Source organism: Salvelinus alpinus, chromosome 28 (genome assembly GCF_045679555.1).
Source record: "Salvelinus alpinus chromosome 28, SLU_Salpinus.1, whole genome shotgun sequence".
In the NCBI taxonomy this organism is placed as follows: Eukaryota; Metazoa; Chordata; class Actinopteri; order Salmoniformes; family Salmonidae; genus Salvelinus; species Salvelinus alpinus.
This window is the reverse complement of record NC_092113.1, coordinates 3,875,381-3,891,498: the sequence shown is the minus strand read 5'-3', so window position 1 is coordinate 3,891,498 and position 16,118 is coordinate 3,875,381. Positions and strand designations below refer to the sequence as shown.

The 16,118-nt window shown below is 46.1% G+C and overlaps 2 protein-coding genes across 4 annotated transcripts in view; one reads left to right on the top strand and one right to left on the bottom strand.

Moving 5' to 3' along the window:
• The window catches only part of LOC139556966 (ataxin-1-like), a 39,468-nt gene extending 32,225 nt beyond the window's left edge, over positions 1 to 7,243 (top strand). For both annotated transcript variants that reach the window (XM_071371174.1, XM_071371175.1), the window contains exons 2-3: positions 2,764 to 4,524; positions 4,785 to 7,243. In XM_071371174.1, the coding sequence (XP_071227275.1) occupies positions 2,905 to 4,524; positions 4,785 to 5,264 (2,100 nt within the window). In that variant the 5' untranslated portion in view covers positions 2,764 to 2,904 and the 3' untranslated portion in view covers positions 5,265 to 7,243. The remainder of the gene's footprint in view (positions 1 to 2,763; positions 4,525 to 4,784) is intronic.
• Positions 6,884 to 16,118, bottom strand: part of LOC139556968 (interferon regulatory factor 4-like) — a 9,328-nt gene continuing 93 nt past the window's right edge. Inside the window, exons 1-8 of one of the 2 annotated variants that reach the window (XM_071371178.1) lie at positions 14,649 to 16,118; positions 11,791 to 11,986; positions 11,588 to 11,673; positions 11,366 to 11,417; positions 11,172 to 11,234; positions 8,208 to 8,594; positions 7,877 to 7,995; positions 6,884 to 7,564 (exon numbers count right to left, since the gene is read on the bottom strand). The exon at positions 14,649 to 16,118 is cut by the window's right edge and continues 93 nt beyond it. In XM_071371178.1, the coding sequence (XP_071227279.1) occupies positions 7,508 to 7,564; positions 7,877 to 7,995; positions 8,208 to 8,594; positions 11,172 to 11,234; positions 11,366 to 11,417; positions 11,588 to 11,673; positions 11,791 to 11,986; positions 14,649 to 14,822 (1,134 nt within the window). In that variant the 5' untranslated portion in view covers positions 14,823 to 16,118 and the 3' untranslated portion in view covers positions 6,884 to 7,507. Of the gene's footprint in view, positions 7,565 to 7,876; positions 7,996 to 8,207; positions 8,595 to 11,171; positions 11,271 to 11,365; positions 11,418 to 11,587; positions 11,674 to 11,790; positions 11,987 to 14,648 lie in introns of both variants that reach the window. The other variant, XM_071371177.1, reaches the window with a different exon arrangement.

Sequence of the window (16,118 nt, the reverse complement as noted above, 5' to 3'; positions counted from 1 at the left end):
CGCGCCTTATCAGCTTTACTGTGTGGGAGGTGAGGGAGTTTTTCTTTAGCTTTAGACTGAATCTGCAAAGGTTCCCCTCAGAGAGCATCAGAATCAGCCTAAATGATTCCCTTGTCATGCCGCTGCTGTAGGACGGAAGGCTGATTTGATTTGGCCTCTTTACACCTTGTGGCTCCAGCTGATGGGATTAGCTTGCACGTGTGGATTACCAAATCAAATCAAATCCAATCAAATGTTATTTGTCACATACACATGGTTAGCAGATGTTAACGTGAGTGTAGCGAAATGCTTGTGCTTCTAGTTCCGACAATGCAGTAATAACCAACGAGTAATCTAACCTAACAATTCCACAACTGCCATGTTGTTTTGCGGGAACACTGCCCCCGAGAGTGTATTTGTCAAGCAAACCAACACTGTGCTACAGCGGAGAGCAGTCCTATTCTCTTCCTGATAAACGTTGATATCTAGCAGTCCATCAACAATATTCTCTGCATCCCATTTCACAGTTTACAATTGCTTTGGTCTCAGGAGAGGTTTTATTCCGGAAACTTTGTCGAAGTGAGCAACTGGTCGGCCTGAGGCGTTTCAGGACTTTCCAGGGTGAAACATCTCACCTGTCGCCCCTGCATGTTGGATTTCCATGGATAACTTCAGTTCTTTCAGTATGTTAGTGTTATCTCTACCCTTGTTAATCTATATCAATACATGTAAGGGCTAAATTGCAAAGTGGCATTGTCACAAAATGCTGTCGCTTCACCGGAGAAATCTGCTCTTATTCTCCACAGAAGTCTGTTGTGCTTTTTAAAAAATCTGTTCAAATCCCATTAATTCTACTCGATTTTAACCTGCCAGTGTATCCCAGACTGTCCAACCACCCCCTCAACACTTAAGTCAATGCCTGGAGTAGTGTATCTTTCGTCCATATGGAGTGATTGATTGACACTGAACAAAGCAGCAGTGGTTCAACTGAGACGGCTGAACACTCCACTCCACTCTGCTCCAACCCTCTTTTAGAGTGTATTTTCTTGTGGAACTTCGAGTAGGTGACGAGCGACAGTTTCCCCGGCTCTCCCCAGAGAGAGTATCCCAATGTAACCTGTCTTCCCTCTGTGGACTCAGTTTCCATGGCGACAGTTTGGCGTAGCGAGACGGGGAGAGTTGGCAGGGTTCAGTCGGGGCAGACAGGCGTGTGGACGCCACTTAACTCTCGCGTTGAGCGGCGGGGAGGACTGGCGGGCGGCGGGTGGCGTGCGGCGGTGGCAGTGACGGTGGCGGCAGGAACAGCTGGGCTAAGCGGAGTTGTCACATCAAAGCAGCTCATTTAGAACATTTGGAGAAGACTTAGGGGAACTCCCACGCGCTCCACACTGAATGAAGCAGGGCTGCTCAGCTCTGCTACATACAAGGAAACAAATTAGACTCTCACACCAGCACACACACAAAGATACACACACCACCTCCTGCGGCCATATCAACAGTGTCCCTCTCAGTTTAGGATGGATGGTGACCAGCTCTGTCCATCGCTGGGGGAGTGAGATAGAGTCATAGCTGCCTGAGGGGTGTGTGTGTGTGTGTTTCCGTGCTTCCCTGCGTTCTTTCATTCATATATGCATGTGCGTGCGTGTGCGTGTGTGTGTGTGCGTGTGTGTACGTGCACTAGTAAATAGGACATTGCGGAACAGCCCTCAGGGGTGTGAGGGAGGCGGTTCATGAGAATAGTATAAACCATATCTCCATATTTAATCCTCAGAGAGAGAGAGATGAAAGGTATCCTGCTGGGAGTGTGTACAGCATGTGTGTTTGTACAGCTATGCCGCACTGCCTCTCAACTGCACTGTTCGCACAATGCATGCCGTATTTTTAGAGCACTTGTGGGAGTTCATGTGCTTCTTGAATGAGACCAGTCAATTGGATCGTTTCTCACCACATGACCAGCAACGTATGTACTATGTGTAGCAACTACGACACCCTTGAGCTGGAGGTGTTGAGCCAGAGTTTGAAGTTTCACTGGGTTGGGGTTTGATTTTCTGAAGTTCTGTTGACCTCAGAGACTCCAGGCTCGATTCAGTAAATTCTGCATTGTTGCGTTTGCAAGCCGACCTCCAAAGGATTACAGCAGCCGTACTCAACCGGCGGACCGAGGTCCGGACCCGGACCCAGAACGGGGTCAATACGGCCCACGGGTCCTGACTAATATAAAATCGGAACTCAGTCGGGCTTCGACCCCTGGTATCGATATGGTAAATGAGCTTAAAAACGGCAACATTTTCTCTCTGCCCGATGGCAAAATATGTACAATTGCAGGAAAGTTGCTTTAAAACTTCAAAAAGTGTCTCTCTGCAAACAAGAGGAGTGTGACCAGTATGAGCAGTTTGGAGTCGTATGGGTTGTAAGGTGGGGGGTTTGTTACTTTGACAATAAATTACAATATCCATTCGGACCTTGCCACCAAGGAAATTTGTGTGACGGGACCTTTTCAAATGGTACTTGAGTACCCCTGATTACAATGTTGCACAGGCGAGATAAACATTCTCTGTCTATTTCCACAGTAATCACTCTGCCTCAATCTGTGTCTGGTGTTTACTTGTTTGTGGGTATCAAAGCTGACTGACTGCTTAGTCCTAACAACTCTTGACAGCTAGGCCTGACAGACTGTCCACATTTCACTCGGAGATGTTCACACTTCACTCAATCTCTCTTTCTCTCTGCTACCTCCCTTTGTCTCCCTCCTCTCTCCCCTCCTCCCCCTTTCTCTCTGTGTAGGTGATAGGTCGTTCAGGGCTAGGGCGTCAGTGATCTGACAGTGATGTCGTGTCGAGGCCCTCCCCTCTCTCTGCGGCCCTCGTTTCCCCGTGAGTCCCATGTAACCTAGCCGCCCCCGCCCGCCGCCGCTGGCGCCCACCCATGAATCCCAGCCCCGACCGCGGCAAAGAGTGCCTCCCCCCCAAGAAGAGGGAATCCCGGCAGGGCTCGGTTGACCAGCGCCCCCTCTTGGACGAGTTCAAACCGCCCGCCTCGCCCCTCAGGACCCGGCCCGCCGGCAGCTCAGGGAGAGATGAGGGGTGCAGGGAGAGCAGCGACGAGGCTCTGACGAACCCCCACAGTCTGCTACCCTCTCCCTCTCCCCCACCTCCCCTCCCACCCCCTGGTATCCCCCTTCCCCTGCCATGGCACCTGCCTTACACCCCCTCTGTCCCTCTTCCCTTCCTCCCTGGCCAGGTAGGAGAGAGGAGGGGGTCAGGCTCACCCTCCTGGAGGGATGATCTTCTCCCTTCCCCACTCCCCCATCACTCCAGGTGGCTCCGAGGTGAAATCCCCCTTCCCCTTCCACCCTGCTCATCCTCTTCCTCCTTCAAGAGCCCCTTCCCTGCTGACTCCAGAGAGATGTGGTCCTATTTCAACACAGAACGAAGGGACTATAGCTCCTCTCTCTTCTCCCCCTCCCACCTGTTCAGCCAGCCCCCCCTCTACCGTCCTGACACCTCCATGACGGAAGGCAGACACAGATACCTGGGCAAGAGGCCCAACGGGCTGGACGGCCCTGGCAGCAGGACTGCCTCTGCCTCCAGGGTGGCGCCCCCCTCAGGAGAGTACGGGAACGAACCCAGCGGCAGGGCCAGGCTGGGCGGCAGCCTCCACGGTTCCCATGCCAACGGGCGGCGGAGACACCAGGAGGATCCCATGGGGCGTTCTCAGACGGTTGCGGTTTTCCAAGACTCCCGAGCGCCACCTCCGGAGGGCCCTGACTCACATTCCTCTCTGCAGGACAGGGACCCCCGTGGGACGCCAAAGCCTGGGACCCTCACCCTGATCCCTAGCAGGCCCCAGCCCCATCGGGCAGACCCCCGGACAGGGAGAGGGGAGCTCCTGGACCCCTTGGGGAACTCTCCGGCTAAGGCCCAGATCTACTACTCCCTGGGATCGATGTACTCTACCCTACAGCCCAGCCACCTCAGCCCCCAGGCTCAGCCCTTCCCCCTGTACAGCCCCTCAGGCAGCCCTCAGTACGGCCTGCAGACCATGAGGAACTCGCAGCACTCGCCCCAGGGGCAGCCCAACAGCCACGTCACGGAGAGCGACAGAGAGCGGGAACGAGAGCGAGACAGAGAACGAGACAGACGACGAGAACAAGACAGAGAGAGAAAACGTGAACAAGACAGAGACAACCGGGAGAGAGACAGTGAACGAGACAGAGACAAAGACAGCGGAGACCTTTCCCCCGGGCGGCAGTACTCACGTCCCCACGCCTCCCCCCTCGTTCCCCTCACGGCCACCTCACCCCCTGCCCCCCACCAGCACCACAACCCCCCAGCACTCCTACCTCATTTTGCCAAGGGATCTCTGATTGAGCTGGTGGGGGGCCGTCTAAAGCGAGTGGAGGAGCTGAGGACGGAGGACTTCCTAAGGAGTGCCAACACCTCCCCGGAGTTCCACCTGAGCACCTGCACCATTCTGCTCATCGCCCCCGGCGACACACACGGCTTCAACCACCTGCAGGTCCTCCTCACAGACCGCAACACTCAGGTCAGTGGCTCATCTATCTTCTAGATTTCTATTCTCTATCAGAGTCACTTCTAGACAATATATTATAATAAAGGCACGGATCATTCACTACATAAGCAAACGTTTGCAATCCTCTCCAATCACTCAAACATGTTAACATATGACAAATTTGCTTACAACACGGATTTTCCAAATCGTAATTTAAAAATCACCTCCTTAGTAAAAAGGGTGTATATCCCCAGCACTGTTGTGAATATGTTGTTGTTGTTCTGTGTGTGTAGGAGTTACTAACAGTTCTGGTGGAGTACCCGTTCTTCGTACGGGACCGCGGCTGGTCTTCCTGCTGTCCCCAGAGAACCTCCCAGCTCTACGGCCTATCCTGCCGTCAACTCAGCGAAGGAGACATCTGCCTGGCCCTCACCCCCTCACACACACCTCGCACACACACACACTCACACACACGCACAGCCCCCCGGGGGGGCCACCGCACACACACTCGGGCCAGGGCCGGCACCAGCTCACACAGGGAAGATATGCCCCCTCCTCCCCCTCCTCCTCCTCTTTCTCATCCCTTCCCTGCTCTCGCCCCTCCTCCTCTTCCTCTGCCCCCTGCAGACCCTCCCACCCAGGAGCAGCCACGCTCACGCAAGAGGCGATGGTCCGCCCCCGACCTCCTACCCCCTACTGGAACTACCGAAGCTACCGGGACTGACAAGACCACCAATTTACCTCACGGCTCCAAGCATAGGAAGCGGCAGTAGAGCTCACACACACACACACACACACACACACACACACACACACACACACACACACACACACACACACACACACACACACACACACACACACACACACACACACACACACACACACACACACACACACACACACACAAACACACCCTCCTTGTCTCTAGAGCACCCACATGGCCACAGAGTAGAGAGACCACAAGGCAGGGTTGCAGGGAAGGACAGAGAAATGCAACTTTACTTGTGTCCACACTGCTGCCCAAAGTATGAGCCTATACCACTCTTTCTTCGTCCCTCTTTCCCCTCTCTCCGCTTAGCACACCTCTGACAGGGGTAGCTGTCTGAGGACTCCCAGAGAGCTCCACGGTGACAGAATGAGACGTTTAGTGAGACACTGTTTTTGTAATGGTTGTCCCACACGTCTACTTACTGACAGTGTTTTCTGCAGGGTATCGGTTTTCAATCAGGGTTATGGAAGCAAGCTCTATTGAAGATGTCTATCGCAGAGAGAGAGATATATATATATATATATATATGAATATATGACTATATATTACATTACAGATGTTCTATAAATATGCTAAACCGATTTAATGCAACCTCTCTGATTGTCACTTTCGTAATGCGTTCTCAGTTTTAGATTTTCTCGCTTCTTCTGATACGAAGTTTGACTGTCAGTCAGTCAGTCAGTCCGTCGGTCAGTGGGTCTGGGCAGGCAAGGTAAACGAATGTATCAGCAACTCTTTGCCTTTTTACTATTCTCGTTACCGGGGGGGGGGGGGGGGGTCATGTTAATCTCTTGTTCGCCAAGGTATTGCCCTCCAATATGTTCTTAACATTATCTCAGCGATAGGAGAAACACTAATGAAAATTGCGTAACAGACAATCCTCTCCCACACAGGTGGGTCTGTGTCACTTCGCCTTGACCCCGAGAGTGTTTTTCCATTTGAAAAAAAAGAAAGAAAACAAAGATGGAATGGCGGGAGAGTAATGGTGCTAATAACAGGTTGGAACATAATGCTTTGTGAACACACACTTGACCCCTCTGTACTGTACTCTGTACCCCTTCTGTTCCTCTTTCTTTCTCCATGTACTGTATATGTTTGAGCGCAGGGAAAAACGATTGAAAGTATTTTAAAACTCAGATACGGGTATCTTTTCTGATTCAGCACACTCTTTCACTTTAGTTTTTTTTCGACTTTTTTTTGTTTGTTTTGTTTTTTCAAAAACAAAAACCTGACCTGTTTATTTTTTTTTCTTTGTAAATGTTCTAGCTATAAAAAAAATTGTATATTTTTGAAATTGTGAGTCTGTTATATGATGTTCGCTAGAAATTATAAAAATTTAAAAAAGCTTTATAAATTTATACTGAATGAGGTGACTTCGTACCACATACATGCATGATCGAAAGTGTTGTACACACAGCCAATGTACTATCTAAGTTTTAGGGGACATATGTCATAGGAAAAAAAGTAATGTCCAATACTCCCATACAATGACATTTAATAATAATGGCATCTTTCCTGACAAAGACCGATGGTGGCTGAAACGTTGCCATTAAACTATGGGAGCATTCAAGCAGTGTGCACTTATACTACTATTTTTAATTCATGGCACAAGATAAAAAGTTTCTTATTTCAATCATTTTTAGTGGTTTAAAGATTTGTAATGATTAACCTGATCTATAGGCAGGTCGATACGTCTGTCACAGTTCCATACATCACACAATGGATATAAAACCATTGATATAGTTACTAGACTCTAGCTGCACATAAAATTAAATCACAAGTTGATTATGAGGTGAATGGAAGAATGAATTGCTGCCGTTTTTCACATTATATAAGATACTGTACAAACGTACTCTCCTCACACCATGTAAATGAGGAACATTTTGACGAAAGATATTAAACATACTGTATACTGGCAAAATGATTACATTATCTGTCGATTACATTGTCAAACTCAAAAATAAAACCAATATTTCAATTGCTGTATGTTAAGAAAACCATGAGTGTGTTAACACAGGCAGCCAAACTCAGATATTTTTGGGGGGTGTCTCGAGATTCGACTCACCCCTCATGGCTGGCTAGACTGGGACAGGAGGGTACCAGGAGGGTACCAGAACACCCCTCAGGGTGTTCCTAAGGGGTTACTCAGAGATGGGTCCTGGTCTCATCAGTGCTGGGAGAGGGTTGGGACTGACCCTTTTACCCCTCCTCCTTGGTGACGTGTGTGTGAAGGCGTGGTCTCTCTTATGGCCCCAACCTCTGGCACCTCTGCAGTAGGTTGACGGCAAACAGGGGCACTACCTGCACACCAACACACACACAGACAGGAAGACATTGTCACTGACTATGACTACAAGGACCTCTGCTGGTAGTTACTGCAAAATACATACAGTTTACTGCTCAAATGGGAGGGAAAGACCTGTATTGATGGAATGAAAAACTTTCTTCATATTAATACTATATAACAATATAATAACATTGTACAGACTAAAAACATAATTAGAAAATCAACATACTGTAAATATGGGCCCACTAAACTAGGCAAAGGGTCAGTTGCTGTAGCACAGGAAATCCCTAATCCACAGTGACCCCTGACCCCATTACAATAGCCACCTGTGCAATGATCAGCTTCCTTGTTTTCAGGGGGCTGGCATCGGGAAACTCCTCCCCAAAGCAGAGGTCAATCTCGTAGCGAGGTTTGGGTCCCGCCCCTTTGAGAAAGTCCTGGAGCTCTGTGGAGAGAGAGAACGGGAGGGGTGGAGAGAGAGAAGGGGATGGAAAGACAGAAGGGGAAGGATGGAGAGAGAGATACTTAAAAGGGATGGAGAGACAGAAGGGGAAGGATGGAGAGAGAACAAGAGAGGGATTGATAGGGAGCCAGGTTCACTGTCTCACCATATCACATCTGTTTGCTACACAGAAGTTGTATTAGTGACGCCCCTACCGTTCAGAAATATAGGTGTATTCAGCAGCTTGCAGGTCCTCTCTCTGTTCAGCTTGTTGGGCCTGTCTGTGTGCTGGGCCAGAGGGCCACTCCAGTACACCCTGCCCTGGCAGAACCTCTTGATAAACACCCCATCTGGAGCCACCCACACCAGGACACCCCTCTCCAAGTGGGGCAGCAGGCGGCCCATGGCCTCAGCGATACAGGGGGGCAGGTGGATGACCCCTGGAGGGGGGAAGGGGACCTGTTGGGCTGTGCAGGGGCCATAGATCCTCTCGTTCCCCAGGGGCACCTGACCATGTAGAATGAAACAGCCATCTGGGGTGCTGGTGGTCACATCCACTACTAGCTGGTCCTGGTAGAACAGACACACCCGCACACGGAAGTCTGGACAAACGCAAACACAGACACAAGCAATGCAAACACACACATGCTAATTAAAGGTCCAAATGCGGCCCTTTTTTATCTCAATATCAAATCATTTCTGGGTAACAATTAAGTACCTTACCGTGATCGATTTCAATTCAAATGGAAAAAATAAACAAAAATTGATTCTTATGAAAGAGAAATTCTCAAGCAAGAAATTTGCCAAAACTAACTGTGAGGTTTGGAACTCTCTTTCTCATTGGTCTATTAACTCATTTATCACCTGGTGATGTCACCAGACAGGACAAAACTCCATCCCACCAAAACAGACAGAAATTTCAGGCAGTCTTTTCAAACAGCTCTTTCACTTAAAGGGCATTTTCATAATTTTCACAATTTCACAATATTATTGCAACCTCACAGTGTGGAAAAATATACAGTACCAGTCAAAAGTTGGACACACCTACTCATTATTTATTTTGACTATTTTCTGCATTGTAGAATAATAGTGAAGACATCAAAACTATGACTGACATAACACACATGGAGTCATATAGTAACTAAAAAAGTGTTAAACAAACCAAAATATATTTGAGATTTGAGATTCTTCAAAGTAGCCACCCTTTGCCAAGATGACAGCTTTGGACACTCTTGGCATTCTCTCAACCAGCTTCATTAAATGCATTTCAATTAACAGGTGTGCCATGTTAAAAGGTTAAAAGGTGATTTGTGGAATTTCTTTCCTTCTTAATGCGATTGAACCAATCAGTTGTGTTGTGACAAGGTAGGGGTGGAATACAGAAGATGCCCTATTTGGTAAAAGACCAAGTCCACATTATGGCAAGAACCACTCAAAAAAGCAAAGAGAAACGACAGTCCATCATTACTTTAAGACATGAATGTCACGCCCTGATCTGTTTCATCTGTCCTTGCGAATGTCTCCACCCCCTTCCAGATGTCGCCCATCTTCCCCATTATCACCTGTGTATTTATACCTGTGTTCTCTGTTTGTCTGCTGCCAGTTCGTCTTGTTTGTCAAGTCAACCAGCGTTTTTCTCAGCTCCTGCTTTTCCCAAGTCTCTCTTTTTCTCGCCCTCCTGGTTTTGACCCTTGCCTGTCCTGACTCTGAGCCCGCCTGCCTGACCACTCTGCCTGCCTCTGAGCCTGCCTGCCATCCTGTACCTTTGCTCCACTACTCTGGATTATTGACCCCTGCCTGCCTTGACCTGCCGTTTGCCTGCCCCTGTTGCTGTAATAAACATTATTACTTCAACATAGTCTGCACTTGGGTCTTACCTGAAACGTTATAATGAAGGTCAGTCAATCTGGAACATTTCAATAATTTTGAACGTTTCTTCAAGTGCAGTCGCAAAAACCATCAAGCGCTATGATGAAACTGGCTCTCCTGAGGACCGCCACAGGAAAGGAAGACCCAGAGTTACCTCAGCCTCAGAAATTCCATCCCCAAAGAATGCTTCACAGAGTTAAAATAACAGACACATTTCAACATCAACTGTTCAGAGGTGACTGTGTGAATCAGGCCTTTGTGGTCGAATTGCTACAAACAAACAACTACTGAAGGATAAAAATAAGATGAGACTTGCTTGGGCCGAGAAACACAAGCAATGGACATTAGACTGGTGTAAATCTGTCCTTTGGAGTCCATATTTGAGATTCTTGGTTCCAACCGCCCTGTCTTTATGAGACACAGAGTAGGTGAACGGATGACCTCTGCATGTGTGGTTTCCACCGTGAAGCATGGAGGAGGACGTTCGATGGCATTCTGCAGCGATACGCCATCCCATCTGGTTTGCTCTTAATGAGACTATCAATTGCTTTTAAACAGGACAATGACCCAACACACCTCCAGGCTGTGTAAGGGCTATTTGACCAAGAAGGAGAGTGATGGAGTGCTGCATCAGATTATTTATTTTTTTAACTAGGCAAGTCAGTTAAAAACAAATTCTCATTTTCAATGATGGCCTAGGAACAGTGGGTTAACTGCCTTGTTCAGGGGCACAATGACAGATTTTTACCTTGTCAGCTCGGGGATGTGATCTTGCAACCTTCCGGTTACTAGTCCAACGCGCTCTAACCACTAGGCTACCTGCCACCCCGATGACCTGGCCTCCACAATCACTCGACCTCAACCCAACTGAGATGATTTGGGATGAGTTGGACCACAGAGTGGAGGAAAAGCAGCCAACAAGTACTAAGCATATGTGGAAACTCCTTCAAGACTTGGAAAAGCATTCCAGGTGAAGCTGATTGAGAGAACGCCAAGAGTTTGCAAAGCTGTCATCAAGGCTAAGGGTGGCTACTTTGAATAATCTAAAATATGAAATATTTGTTTTGGTTACTACATGATTCCACGTGTTATTTCATAGTTTTGATGTCTTCACTATTATTCAACAATGTAGAAAATAGTACAAATAATGAAAATCCCTTGAATGAGTAGATGTGTCCAAACTTTTGACTGGTACTGTATAAAACACAGGAAAATCACGTTTTTGATTGCATTGGGCCTTCAATCAATCAATCAATTAATCAAGCATTAACCCACTCAAATTTGAATAACTCTGCAGTGTATTGTCTCACCAGAGATCTGTGGTGTGGGGCTGAATATGGAGAAGGGAGCACAGCTGTCCATCTGGGGAGTCCCTGTGTTGGAAGAGTAGTATACATGGTCCAAACCCCCTTGACAGGAGAGAACACAAACACATATCATATCTAATTCAACATTGTTCAGTGATTCAGCCACCAGTCACACGTACATGGAGGCTGATACTGACCACTGGGGTTGACTCTTCCGTCCCTTTCCTCTGATTCCCTATGGCAGCCAAACTGAGGGAAAACACATATTCACAGCCAATCATCTGACTTGTTAAGGAACATTCAGTGCAAGTGTGCAAACTTCATCCCTACGTGATGTAAAGTTATTGCAAAAGGTGTCCTCTAGATGGCAGCAACTACGCACCTGTCATACAGCATTGAAAACAAAACCGCTGTGTTACCTGTGGATGGTGTGTGATGGTGTTCCTCAGTTGGGCACTGGAGCTCCTGGTCTGGATTATCACCTGACTCTCAGTTTCAGGAGATTCTGAGACAGCGAGAAGTAGGGTTTGATAGTAATTACTCGCACTTTAAAGCCATAAAGGGCTCTGAGCTCTCTAGACTCGTGCTTCATGAGAAGACTGCAAATGGAGGCTACTGGTACCTGAGTATCTGCCTGTCTCTGTCACTACCTGGATACGGTAGGCCTTGTAGGGCTCGGAGACGTCCAGCTGGCTGCACTCTGGGACCTCCTGGAAGTCTGTGCTCTTGTTGAGGGCACAGCGGAGACGAGTCTTCCAGGAAGTGGGGTCTGCCTTGTCCCTCCCCTCTCGGTACTTCCCCTTATACACTGCCCACGCCTGGTAGATGGAAACACACCACATAAAGGTATGCACACACACGCACACACACACACACGCACGCACGCACGCACGCACGCACGCACGCACGCACGCACACACACACACACACACACACAATATGAATAAGCATATGAGTGCCAAATAAAACATAAAGAATAAGTTGGTGGCTTACACCGATGACTGAGTGTAAGCACGAGTTTCATTCCAAAATGCTACATATCCATTTTCAGAAATGTTGGGAAATCAGCCTTTATTGTTTAAATATGATTTTTTTCACTATCTAATCAAGGCATGGCAATGACAGACGTATTTGGTGCAGAGGGGGTGAAATGCGGTGGACTAATTCCAGTTGAATGCATTCAGTTGACTAGGTATCCCCTTTCCTTTTAAAATCACTTGATGGTTTCATTTCAGCATTTGCAAAATCCTATATATCTGCCTCACTCTCAGAGGAATAAGCAGTAGTGCATATTTAACAAATTATACATTGTGACATCAAGATTTTGAAAATGTATTACGAAAATAATTCAATACAGTACTATGAGATCTACATGATGTAAAACATTTACATTTGACATTTGAATCATTTATCCAGAGTGACTCATGCAAGTGCATTCATTTATCTTAAGATAGCTACAGTAGGTGAAGACCACCAAATATCACAGTCAAATATAAATATACAGAATATGAACATTCCATTCCAGCAACAAACAAACAAAAAAACATTTTTGTACACATCTAAACTCTGTTAAATAAAATATGAGAACAGTATTTTACACACACATGAAGGTAACCATAAGCAAATAAACTCTTCACATGCACTGCTATTTACATGGGCATCCAAATCAATGGATTAATTTGGTCTATATCAATAACATTGATCAATCTACATTGAATTGGACATTTTGCCACATCACAGCACAAGTTTGATTTTGCATGGATCTTCTGGGGGGTCTCTATTCGATGATGTTGTACAAATAATGTATAAAATAGGCTAAGAGTTCTGTTTTTGATCCCTCTTTGCACATGTACCTAGACAAACATGCCAAAACATAACTTAGGCATGCCACCAACATATGCTGACACTACACATCCTGACACAACACAAGTGTGTCGGACCAAATTACGAACGACAAGCATTGTACTTTTGAATACCATAAAGTGAATGTGGAAGAGGTGAAAAAAGAATGATTGTCTATCAACAATGACAAGCCACCAACTGACAATCTAGATGGAATATTATTGAGGATATTAGCGGACAATATTGCCACATCTTCAATTTAAGCCTCCTAGGAAGTGCGTGCCGTCGGGCCTGGAGGGAAGCAAAAGTCATTCCGCTACCCAAGAATAGTAAAGCCCCCTTTACTGGCTCAAATAGCCGAACAATCAGCCTGTTACCAACCAGACGGTTAGTAAACTTCTGGAAAAAATGGTGTTTAACCAGATACAATGCTATTTTACAGTAAACAAAGTCTGATAACAGACTTTCAGCACACTTACAGGAAAGGACACTCAACAAGCACAGCACTTACATTAATGACTGATTCTTGGCTGAGATAAATTGAATACAAAAAGATTGTGGGGGCTGTTTTGTTAGACTTCAGTGCAGCTTTTGACATTATTGATCATAGTCTGTTGCTGGAAAAATGTATGTGTTATGGCTTTACACCCCCTGCGATATAGTGGGTAAAGAATTACTTGTCTAACAGAACACAGAGGGTATTCTTTAATGGAAGCCTCTCCAACATAATCCAGGTAGAATCAGGAATTCCCCAGGGTAACTGTTTAGACCCCTTACTTTTTCAATCTTTACTAATTACATGCCACTGGCTTTGAGTTTAGGAATTGGTGGCAAGGAATATGTTATTCCTAAATATTTCTAAAACTAAAAGCATTGTATTTGGGATAAATCCTTCACTAAACCCTCAACCTCAACTACATCTCGTAATGAATCAAGTGGAAATTGAGCAAGTTGAGGTGACTAAACTGCTTGGAGTAACCATGGATTTGGGGTGGAAGATAGCCTAGTGGTTAGAGCGTTGGACTAGTAACTGGAATGTTGCAAGATCGAATCCCTGAGCTGAAAAGGTACAAATATGTTGTTCTACCCCTGAACAAGGCAATTAACCTGCTGTTCCTAGGCTGTCATTGAAAATAAGAATTTGTTCTTAACTGACTTGCCTAGTTAAATAAAGGTACATTGTAAACTGTCATTGTCAAAATGTATTGATACAACAGTAGCTAAGATGGGGAGAAGTCTGTCCATAATCAAGAGCTCCTCTGCCTTCTTAACAAGGCAGGTCCTACAGGCCCTAGTTTTGTCACACCTTGACTACTGTTCAGTCGTGTGGTCTGGTGCCATAAAGAGGGACTTTGAAAAATGCCCCCTGGCTCAGAACAGGGCAGCACGGCTGGCCCTTAAAAGTACACGGAGAGCTAACATTAATGACATGCATGTCAATCTCTCAAAGCTCAAAGTGGAAGAGAGATTGACTTCATCACTACTTGTTTTGTAAGAAGTGTTGACAAGCTGAATGTTTCTGAGCTACTAGGGCACCCATGCATAGCCCACAAGACCCCAGGAAGAGTAGCAGCAGCTACTGGGGATCCCTAATAAATACAAAATACAAAATAGGCTAGGAACAATAAACATTCTAACCTTGAAAAGTGCTGCATCGTCATTCAGATTATAGTCCTGCTTTGCCGCGTGTTTCCATGGGATCCTGAACATGGTTTTGTTCTGGTTCTCCCAGGTGAGTCCTGCGTACTTTCCGCTGTCTACCTGCGCTATCAGCCACTCTCTCAGATGCATGTTCGTGCCTGCCTTCTCCATCTTGAAAATACGTTTTAAATGAATACTTCCCAAAACAAATATTCAAAAGTACTGGAGATGTACAGACCACAAGTAGGCCTATTCACAATCACATGATCCCTCTTTGTACACTACTGTAGACTAACAGGCGCAAACAAAATGCATTTGTTTCAAGAAGGCGATATCAATCTTTTCAACTATTTATTTTAGTTAAATTATAGCTAAAACGTGCCCATGAAAGTAATCACCACGCAATGTTGGAGTGGTTGGACGCCTTTCAAGCCGAAAATGAAAGTAAGTGGGCTAATGTTAGAATACTTTCAGTTTCCGACTACATTTGTAGGCCTACATGCCATAGACTCGGGTAGCTCTCAGAGTGCAGGGAGGTGTGAAGTTACAGTGAAAAGAAAGTGAGGTGTGAAGTAAAAAAAAAAAACGACAACAAATCCATTCTGGCACTTGCAAAACAAACGATTTGACAGGAGATGCAGTACTGTCCGTTATTGCATGCGGTGATAGCCTATGTCTGAAACAACTGATCTCATGAAATGTTTCAAGTGTTATTAGTCGTATGTACAGAAGACACATGGTATACACATCGTCCAACTAAATGCTCGTTTGCAGGTTCCTTCTTGCCGATGCAACAACCGTGAGAAATAGTAAAAAAAAACTAAGAATACGAACATATACTAAATGGCCCAGTAGAATAGAATAAATATTTATAAGTATTACAGGAAAGCACCATTGAGGAAGGGGGCTGTGGGCAAGTGTATAAATTGAGCAGTGTAAGAGTCTGGTAGCAGCAGTTGTGATGTGTACCAGTAGCGGTGTGTGAATAAAATCACATATTACAACCGACTGTACAGTACGTTGTGATAATTGCATTGCTTTTCTCTATAACCCATTCGTTGTCTTTCTGTTGTCACGGGCCTTATTGTATATCACAGCGGCGTACGAGCAAATGAGTTATAGAGCAAACGACGCAATTATCACAACATCCTGTAGGTTGTAATATGTAATTTTTTTACTGGCTTGGAATCCTTAGTGATTTGACCCACGCACCACTGCTGAAGTGACGTATTATTAGTTATTAGTTAGGCATAGCTATCAGAGCAGTTTCTTGTCCTCGTGACTGCGTAGCCTCGGCTTTCCCTTTCCCTTCGTCATGCGGCGGATGCACCACAGTCATCCTCTCTCGGGATGACTGGCTAAATAATATTTTCACGAAAAGGGGTTGCGGAACTCTCCGAGTCACAATACATACAAAGGGCTGTATCCAGGTACTCCAAGTTGCGTCGTGTTTAGAACAGCCCTTAG